This window comes from Theobroma cacao, chromosome 4 (genome assembly GCF_053813885.1).
Source record: "Theobroma cacao isolate CCN51 chromosome 4, ASM5381388v1, whole genome shotgun sequence".
NCBI classification, from domain to species: Eukaryota; Viridiplantae; Streptophyta; class Magnoliopsida; order Malvales; family Malvaceae; genus Theobroma; species Theobroma cacao.
The window spans coordinates 1,919,165-1,927,007 of NC_142642.1; the positions used below are offsets into that span (position 1 = coordinate 1,919,165).

Genomic DNA, 7,843 nt, shown 5'->3' on the forward strand with positions numbered 1-7,843 from the left:
ATTGTTAGAGTGGGGGAAAATGGGGGCTTTGAGAGTAAAATTAAGCATTATTAAAGTGGGAGAAGATGTCATGATCCCAGAGAGGGCTCTGAGAGCCAATATCGGCTATGTCATATTAATTATGTACTAAAGTGAGATTGAGCATTTAAAAATTTATACTATCTTCAACTCATGAGTCCCCAAGAGTTTTTTTTTTTTTTTTTACGGGGACAAAATTGTGATGTCAACAGAACAAAACAAATAATACCTTGAAGACAAAATCGTGAGTCTAATAGATCAAAATGAACAATATCTTACAGTTTGATATGAATGGTGACACCTTGGTACATGAAATTGAAGTTGGAATTCATTGCTTAATTCTTGTTAACCTTATCAAATTTATGAATAACTTTTTATCGTTAAATTGGATGATCAATTGTTTTAAAAGTTTAAGTTATAAAAATAGACTCAATTATCATATATAAATTTTAAAAGCGACCCTTCATATACAAATCGAATGAATTATTAATAAATTTACACGTGAATTAATTAAATATTATAAAATCTTACCAACGATGGACACAATAAAAGACACATTTTTTTAAAACTTGAATTCGGGGTTGCATGTTTAGTTGAGTGACCAATTATCTTAAAAATCTAAACTAATAGAAAAGAGTCAACATTCCGTGAGCTTGTAAAGTTTTGAGACAAGAATGTAGTAAAAAAGCAGTGCCTTGCTTTTAGAACCGCAAAAATTGCTCTATGGTTGTGGACATCCTTGTTAAATTTCTTATCAAGTGCTTTTATTGAGATCCGTTCTGAAAGCGACAGGAGACGACATTAATGTAGCGTGATCTCAGGTAAGTCCATGAATGTAGTCTTGCAGATTTGGAGTCATCGGCCATATGGTCCCTGGTATCGGAACATGATTCTCCAGGTCGGTCAATAAAGGACCCCTACACTTGATTTCTTGTTCTTCCTTCCATAAGCTGCAATAAAGTCCTGACATTTTTCCTCTTTTTTTTTCTCTTTTCGTTTGGCAATAAATTCAACCTTGTCTACCTTGGGGACAGTAAATTTTTCATGTTTTAGTTCATCGACGAGTGTTACCATGTCTGTCAGGAACTGAATACAATAAAGGGTGGCAGGTTCCACCTTGGGTCAATCTAATTGCCTTACATATTTGACTGTTTACTGACGCTGTTCAATCTTTCTCCGGAGCTGACTCTTGTAGCGAAAGATGTTTTGAGGGCAATTCATCAATGGCTTTTTCACCAAAATTCTTAGCTCACTGTCAATTCCAGATTAAAAACTGGAATGGGAAATCGAGACTTGGAGATATCTTTATATGAGAAAGCATTTACAAACTACTCGAGATCAAAATCTATACAGAGAAACAGTGAGTTTATATTACTTCAAGACGAAGTACTCCTCCATACATCTATACAATCATCTAACAATCGACTTCCGGACTCAATCTCTATCTATCCTTTTGGCTACCAAAAATAGCCTCCCTGGTAACAAGCTTTATTCCTCTCACCCATAGCTCAGCCATTTCAAACCCACCTTGACACACAAAATGGAACTCTTTGTTCTTGGTAGTCACAACCCGAAATACTCCAGGTTCGTTGGCATCGCCCTTGCTGCGCCTGTTCCTCTTAAAGGCTGGACTTGGTCCTAATTCTGCCTCTCGACATGTCACATTTCGTCGACTTGACTTTCCCCACTGCAGCACTCCGGCGGACCCCACCATTTTCACGTTTTTCCCGTGTGGCTTTCCCTTGCCTCCCCTGGTATGCTTCATTACAGGGGCACCACCAAGAACAAGCTTGCGAGCAAGCTCATCTAGAATCACACGTTCTGCATCATTTTTCAAGCCAGCAGTTTTTCTAGCAAGAGAGAGTGCGGTTTCCCCTTTAGCATTCCTAAAATCACAATTCGCTCCGTGTGAGATTAAGAGCTCACACATGGAACCGTGGCCTTCCCTAGCTGCTAACATAAGCGGAGTGTAGCCATCTCCATCAGGGACATTTACATCATAGCCCCTGCTTTTTAACAATTTGACAGCATCCAAATCTCCATGACGTGCTGCACAATGCAAAGCATAGAAGCCTCCAGCATTGCGGTTGCCCTTTTCAAGTGCAAAATCAAGCATCACCTTCTCAAACAGGTCACGATTCTGGTTCAGTTCAGACAAGGTAATTGCAGTCTCACCAGATTTGTTGCACAGCTTAACATCAGCCCCGGCATAAACCAGCAACCTGAATGCTTCAACATGACCCTTTAAGGCAGCAACCATGACTGCTGAGAAACCATTATCATCCTGATAATCAAGATCAACTTCTCTCCTTTCTATCAGAGCTTTTAGGGCATCAGCATCACCAGCTTGAGCAACAAACATTAAGGGAGAGAAAACTGAAACGTTGCTTGACTTGGGTATCTTTCCAACCTTGATTACGTCTAGCACTGCTTGCTGAAAACCAAGGGACCACCGGTTTGATTCAGCAATTGAAATAGCAGACTGACCAGAGACATTAACTAAGCCAAAGTCAGCACCAGCCCTGGTCAACACTTTAAGACATTCTTCATGCCTGTACTTTGCACAAACCATCAAAGCTGTGTCACCAATATCTGTCTTGGAATTTAGATCACAACCAGAATCAATGAGGGATTGAAGGGTTGCTGACAAGCCAAGACGGGCAGCCATGTGTATCGGACGGAACTCAGTTTTCATGGTTTTAACTGGGGATTCTACATTTGCGCCACAATTCAAGAGCACTTTGACAGCTGCAGCATTGCCACAAAGGATAGCATGGTGGAGGACGGTTCTTCCATAGTGAGGTGTCTCAAGGGTGAGGTGCTGAAGGAGCATGCGCAAGATGGCACCACTACCTTCAAAATATTCTACAGCACACCAACTGATAGCATAGGGTTCAGCCAGTCCTGCACCCACTCGAAACTCTTCACCTGTAGTCGTGTCCCACGACCATGCTCCCAGACTTACTTTAATATCGGTTGGGGTCCCAGCCTGCTTTATGTTTTTGGATGTGCAAGATAATGAGCTAAACTGGTTTAGAAGGTAAGAAACAAATAATAAAAACAATAACAGAGAAGGATTGCTCAAAGCATGTTACTTATTTTTTAATGCAACTCTTTAAACTCTCTTTGTTGACTTATCGGGGGAATATAAAACGCCATCTTGCTAAAATCAACTGTTCTTAAGGGAAATAAAGTACCACAAAGGTTGACCAGATCCAGATGTGATGCAACTATTATTTGAATATGCTAGAGATTTAGATGCTAGTCATAATGAGCATTCAGATTCCAAAATTGTACATCACACAGGTATTTCGTGGCATGAAGCATTTATTTCAGAGTTTTGGAAAATTGTGTAAAACATACAGTACACTAAAAGATTAGAAGGTCACCTGTAGAAGCAAGCAAACAACAGAGACCTGCCTACTAACAACAGCAGCCACAAGTGCTGTGCAGTCAACATTTGTGTGCAAAGAAGGTTTAGACGACCGGAGCAGCTGCCTATGACTTGCACTTGCATCAACACCACACTGTAATTGAGCAGGAGAGCCATTAGATTATCATGCAAAATCTAATATAAATAACACGTAATCAAAATTACATCACAAGCTTAATAGAATGGTGGATCAACTGAAAAACACCAGTAGAAATTAATTTATCATCTTTATGAGTTCTTGAATAATGTGGAAGTTATTATACTGCTGCCAAACTAGTAACAGATTAAAATCATCAAGAACTTATCTAATTGTCAAAAAGCCAAAGTTGGCTAAATCAGCAATAAGGGCATCAATACCAATAACCCAACTTACCATGAGGCCTAACAGAGCATGCAGGCCAACAGCAGGTAAAAGCCAGAATTACATGCCATTCTAATGGTTAAAACTGTTGACCTGCTCCATTGTTGTGTTTTATTATAGTGGGTTTTCGAGCCTTACTCATGTAAAATTTGAGGCTAAGTGGTGCATGTGATAAAGTATGATGGTTTTACCTTTATGAGGGTGTCCACCACTTCCACAAACCCCCTGCAGCATGCTGTGACGAGAGCATGAACAGCAACATGTGGCCGAATTAAATCAGAGCCCATGAGCAGTTCTGCAAGCCTTGCTTGCCCATGGCCGCTTGCCTCTAGAAGAGCTTCCTCACAAGCTGGCTGAGAAGCCCCAGCTTTAAGCAAGATTTCGAGAATCTCAAAGTGGCCCTCCCTCACTGCTACTGTTGTTGCAAAGCCTTTGAAGAGTTTCTGATTCACATCAGCTCCTATGCTCTGTCATTTGAAGTGTACCAACTTTAGTGCATAATATAAAGGGTTTTTTGTTTTCTTTTTGACAGTTTAAGTTGGGGTAAAAAGAATTTAAACTTGGCACTCATTTTTTGAGCTAATTTTACCATAAGCCTAATACTTTGGCCACAGTATAAAACACAACATGATATCATACTCTGTAAGTTTTCTTTTCTTTCTCCCCTTTTCTTAAAATCTTACAGAGGTCGATAAGAAGAAAATATTACCACTAGCATAGTGACTATTTTGGATTCTTCATCAGGTAACAAAATCTCACAGCTACAAACAGACAAAAATGGGGAACAACACTGATTGGTAGACAGAGAAGCGTAGAACTTTCTTCAAGAAATGCATGAAGATTTCAATCAAAAAAGGATATGGGGGATGCATCATGTAAGTGTACCGTTTTTTACTTCAAACTCAAGCCAATGCTCAGTGACAACCCAGTATGGGCGCTTGCAGAGCATATTTCCATAGAATAAATATGCAAGTCAATAAAACTTCCCGCTCTTACTTATTTTTGAATGCTATAACATCTATCTTCCTAGTTATATAATGGAAGACAAAATTTCGAATAACTTGATGCAAAAAAAAACCAGAAACTATAATGGCCTAACGGAACAAGAAAATCTCTAATGGATTTACTTCAGGAAAGAAAAACTATGTTTATGAATTAAAAACAGGAAAAAGGACAAATTAAATCGCACACATATTATTGAACACTAAATATCTTGGACTATATTATACTCTTATATTTTCACTTTAATCAATATAAGAGAAGTATAATTGGCAAACCAAACAAGTAACATATAAATGAATGAGGACCAAATCGAAAAATTTGGTCTACAGCAGCCAAGATTAACACTGCCAATCCAACTCTTGATCAAAGTCCAGAGACAGGATCATCTAATTTGACCAAAACAAAAGCTGAAAATGATTAAGTTTTTGTTAAAGCAAACTAAAATGATTTAATAGCCTACTAAAAGCTGTCTCAACTAAAAGATTAACAGCTCCCCAGAAAATGAAAATATTACATAGACCCTCGCCATAAACAATCAGGTAGACATATTCATTACGAATATTTCTCAAATAGACCATTGCATTTATTATTTCTAAATATATATGAAAGACATCGGTAGCGCATACATTTACTCATGTATTTAGTTTTTACAGTAAGAAAAGGCAGTAAATTTTGTGCTTCACAGGGGGGCACAAACCAAATATTCATACCAAGGAAAGTATGAAGTAACCAGAGCAGTAGTGTTGGTAGAGATTAAAGGCAAATATTAAATACATACGAATGAAAGATAATAAAATTTACCATACTGAATTAAAGAAGCTTACTTAACTCTGTACAAATTTTCATTTTCCATTATTATTATATGGTAATTCTTACCGTAGGTAATTCCGTAATTAAATTATGGGGACCAGAGCAGGGGAAAGCAATAAAGCGAGCAAAGACACAGTGAATCTTTCAAGATACGAAAAAGTTTTAGGTAGAAAAAGAACATTGATTTTCGAAGATTATGTCCGAGGAACATGTTAGATGTAACCTTAGCTTCCTCAATTTTTGAGAAAACCAAAAAGTTGAAAAAAGCGTAAGGAAGTAATTATTGATTAAAGAACAGAAAATTACGAGAAATAATAAATTAGCTTAAAATTCAAATAATTTGAGCACTTCGAAAAAGTAGAAGATCAGCAAACTTCTCAGTTGAGATTGAAATTTGAATTTGAAAAAAACTCGTTTCGAAGTGAGAATATCTTATCCTCTTACTTTTTCTCAGTAGCCAAACAGAGTATCACAGAGAGTGCATGTGAAACGCTCCAAAATCGACAAATCAACAGGTAAAGCCTTTGGTTTTTACTAAATTTTGGACAATGTCGTTAAAAATGGAGACTTCAAGAGCAACGATCTGATCCTCTTGGCCTAAAACATTGATTTTCAGTTCCAAGCTTATGATTTCGGAAATTTTCACTTATTCGAAAAAAAAAGAATAAATTATGGAAATACTTCTTAAAAAATAGTTAAAAATCAGTGCACGCAACTCAAAAGTTTAACTCTGATCACTGAAATCCAGAGTAGCGTAAAACGCGTGAGAATCACAAGCAAAACGACAATGGAAATGAGAAAAAATCGTAAATTTCAAGAAAAAAGAGAGAACAAAAAGATTTCAACTTTGATCATCAAAACGAGGAAAAAAATAACTGTAAAACGCGACGTTAATGAAACAGTTTGAATCACAAACCCGATCAAAACGAAAAAGCAAAAAGAGTAAAAAAACGAAACTTTTGTGTTGCATTACCAGTAGTTTCTTTACGAGAGCGACACTTCCAACATGAACAGCGAGGAAAAGAGCTGTGACGTCAGTTTTAAACTCTTCATACTCGACGCGCACCTCACTCGCCAATTCTTCTCGTAAAACGACTTCAGTCTTCCTCGTTTTCAAGCAGACGGCGCCGACGAAGTTGACGTCGACGAACGGATCGGCTATGCACTCGAGAGCGGACATCAGATCGCTGGATAACGAAGCTTCGAGCAGACGCTGGGAAACTTCAGCCTCGTAGTCGACGGGAACCACCTGTCTGCTGCCGGAAAACACCATCATTGTTACACTTGGCGGTTTGTTTAAGGTAGCACCAAAAGCCAATGTAACTTCAGGTGAGAGATGGCATACGAGGATACCGAGGCTCAAGGGAGAAGCTCTCAAGAAAAAGGACAACAAAAATTAAAAAGACAAAACTTGAAATAAGTGAGCGCCAGAGACTGAAGAGAGGATGGTGGCTTATTTATTGGAACGGTTTGTTTTTTACTTTTATTTTTTACTGCGGATAAAGATTTAGGCGGAGGATGTGAGGTGGGCCCGGGCTTTGTAAATTGTTGGCGTCAGACAGAAGACCACTTCGCTTGAATATCGGTAATAATCGTCCGTTTGAGATCTCAAATCAGGACCGTTTGATGGGCATTAATATTGATATCTGGACCATTTAAGTTTATTACCGATAAACGAATCTTTTAAACATTTAAGTTTTATTTGGTAAAAATTAAAAAAAAAAGCTTAACAAAATTTTTTAACTTTAATTGTTCACAAAAAGGGGTTGGTACCAAACGGACCTATTGAGACCAACAATTATGGTTAAATTAAGAATCTCTAACTAATTGATGTTGAGATAAGGCAGGGGATTTAAAATGGTAATATTTTAATTTGATTTCCTCTTTGATGCTGTTTTGCCTTATTACTTTCTTTTTGAACTTCTTTCCATGCAATTGTCAAATTTGATTGCAAACGTAATATAAACAAGAGATATAATTTCGATTAAAAATTTCAACTGCAATGAATTTGTTTTTAATCATAAAAGTATATAAATATCTCTGATTACTATTGTAATTATTTTTAATTGTAATAGCCGGTATCAAATCAGGGTCTTAATTGAACACTTGAACTTCAGTTTAAAATGAATTTTTATTTAACTTTTACCTATATTTCAAAATACAAAATTTCACTAGTAACTAATACAAGGTTTAAGATGCAAACAAGATTAAAAATTTAC

At 37.2% G+C, this 7,843-nt stretch overlaps 1 protein-coding gene across 1 annotated transcript; it reads right to left on the reverse strand.

Annotated features, from left to right (window-relative positions):
- Positions 1-1,299: 1,299 nt before the first annotated feature.
- Positions 1,300-7,039, reverse strand: LOC18600957 (ankyrin). Its single transcript, XM_007031736.3, has 4 exons — positions 6,598-7,039; positions 4,004-4,279; positions 3,408-3,545; positions 1,300-3,007 (listed from the first exon to the last, which is right to left on the reverse strand). The coding sequence occupies exons 1-4, from the start codon at positions 6,898-6,900 to the stop codon at positions 1,460-1,462; spliced, it is 2,265 nt and encodes a 754-aa protein (XP_007031798.2). The 5' UTR covers positions 6,901-7,039; the 3' UTR covers positions 1,300-1,459.
- Between the last annotated feature and the right edge of the window lie 804 nt (positions 7,040-7,843).

Coding starts and splice junctions, on each gene's coding strand:
- LOC18600957 (XM_007031736.3), bottom strand. CDS start 6,900: ATGATGGTGTTTTCCGGCAGCAGACAGGTGGTTCCCGTCGACTACGAG. Junction 4,280..6,597: donor CTCTCGTAAAGAAACTACTG/GTAATGCAACAC, acceptor TTCAAATGACAG/AGCATAGGAGCTGATGTGAA. Junction 3,008..3,407: donor TTGTTTGCTTGCTTCTACAG/GTGACCTTCTAA, acceptor AACATAAAGCAG/GCTGGGACCCCAACCGATAT.